The sequence below is a fragment of the Castanea sativa genome, chromosome 3, assembly GCF_040712315.1.
Source record: "Castanea sativa cultivar Marrone di Chiusa Pesio chromosome 3, ASM4071231v1".
NCBI classification, from domain to species: domain Eukaryota; kingdom Viridiplantae; phylum Streptophyta; class Magnoliopsida; order Fagales; family Fagaceae; genus Castanea; species Castanea sativa.
The window spans coordinates 39770396-39772492 of record NC_134015.1 but is presented as its reverse complement, the minus strand read 5'-3'; the positions used below and the strand labels follow the sequence as shown (position 1 = coordinate 39772492).

General features: G+C 32.8%; 1 protein-coding gene across 1 annotated transcript; it reads left to right on the top strand.

The window, feature by feature from the left end:
* Nucleotides 1-285: 285 nt before the first annotated feature.
* On the top strand, nucleotides 286-1042 carry LOC142627313 (uncharacterized). The gene has a single exon (XM_075801141.1). It carries the CDS (start codon nucleotides 476-478, stop codon nucleotides 683-685), a length of 210 nt encoding a protein of 69 aa, XP_075657256.1. The 5' UTR covers nucleotides 286-475; the 3' UTR covers nucleotides 686-1042.
* Nucleotides 1043-2097: the final 1055 nt, after the last annotated feature.

Below are 2097 nucleotides of genomic sequence, written 5' to 3'. Positions count from 1 at the left end.
AGAATATTATTTTTATTGGCATTGTGAATAATTCTTCATTCTGTGCCGTGTGAACGAAGAACAAATGCTAAAACATCATCATCATGATAATAATAAAAAATGTGTTTAATTACTAGTAGTGTCATCTCTAGGAAAATCATAAGAGTTGTACTTTAAAGAGCTCAAGTCACATTCTGACACGTAGCCATGGCTTTGGCATCTATGAGAAGGCACCGCCTATGACACATATACTTGCCAGAACATTTCTTCTTGCTTAGAGATACTCTCTCTTTTATTCGTTTCTTTTCTTTCATGCTTACCAATCTCAAATAGTTCACAAATAATAGTGAGAATATATATATATATATATATAATCACCTATTTTTTCGTATTACATATATAATACATAGCACCCTTCCCTTTGCATGTGTGTGTGAGAGTGATACAGAAAGAAAAAAAAGAAAAAAAAAGAAGAGTAATTTAGAGTAAAGTAAACATGTCGGATTGGGGTCCAGTGGTGATAGCAGTGGTGCTGTTTGTGCTGTTAAGCCCAGGGCTACTGTTTCAACTTCCCGGGAGGAGCAAAGTGGTGGAGTTTGGGAACATGCAGACAAGTGGGTTATCCATACTCGTCCACACCATCATTTTCTTTGGCCTCATAACTATCTTCCTCATCGCTGTTGGTGTTCACATCTATACTGGATGAGTGACCTGTGCTACCTGCTCTCTTTTACAATTATTTGTGCCCATTTTACGGGGATCATACACAGTATTCCTTTGGCTCTGACTTTCTAGCTAATTCTGTCTTTGTTTTTTGTTTTCGGTTGTTTTGTTTTGAACAGTGTGTGGGCCGTGGGGATTGTGTTATGTTTATAGGCTCTCTCCGTTGAATGATTAAATGATTAATGTCATAAATTATCTTCTTTTTTTTTTTTGAGGATCATGTCATAAATTATCTAAGATATATACTGAATTGTTAGGATCTTTGGGAGGATGTAATACTCTCGGGAGAGCTGTGAGTTTTATTTTTGTGGGTTGCTTTCTTTAATTTATTTATTTCTTCTTAAATCGCTTTGCTTTGTCATCGAATAATTTTTTTATGAATAAAAATATTAATGAGAAATGATTTATTAATGTTTATCTTTTGCCCTCTATGCTTGTTTGTAAATAAAATTTACAATGAAATCTCACAGCATTTATACAACAAGTTGAAGTGCCAAGCTATTATAAGTCAGAGTAAAATAAAATAATTTTTTTATGAGTGGATCTACCACAACTCAAAATACGGTGTGGTGAAAATGTTGTGAGATTTTATCGTTTCCTTAAACTTTCTCTTGCTAATAAGTCCAATGATATAAAATCACTTGCTCATAGTTCATAGTTGGTGATAAAATTGGACATTTCAGTTGTGAAGATTATAACGTATCAATTAAGATGATTTGTATTGATCATGGAACTTCTAATTGATATGTTGGAGTCTCTTAAGTGTGTAAGATATTTTAAATTTGACCGCTATGAGATTTATTATTCTATTAACACCTATAAAAAAAAAAAACTATTGTTACCCGAATAATAATTCTCATGGCTTTTATTTTCATAAACTCACATTCCTAAAAGTATTGTGAACCCGAATATGAGATGTTGGTTGTTTTGATGTATACAACAATAAGATCTTATCAATGGTGAAAACCTCAACACATTAAACAAGCATATATAGTGTTAAGAGAACACACATTCTTAAGATGAAGTTCATAATCTCTTTGTGGAGACATGAAACACCCCCTAAGATAAGTTTAATGAGAATTAGTTATTCAAAGTGTTGGGCTCAATTACTTTAGTAAAGAGTTACTAAAAAGTGGGCAACTCAAACCTAATTTGTTACAATGCTAAATTAATTGAATTGACCCCTTGCAAACTAATTAATTATCCAAGTTAATTAATTAGATCAAATTACATGCAATAGCGTGGTAGCACAAATAAATCACCAATTATACTAAATGCAGCGGAAAATAAATTTGACACGGGTGATTTGTTTACGAATGAGGAAAACCACAGAGGCAAAACTCCATTGGGTGATTTTAAGGTCACCACTCCCAAGAATCCACTATTATCAATCAC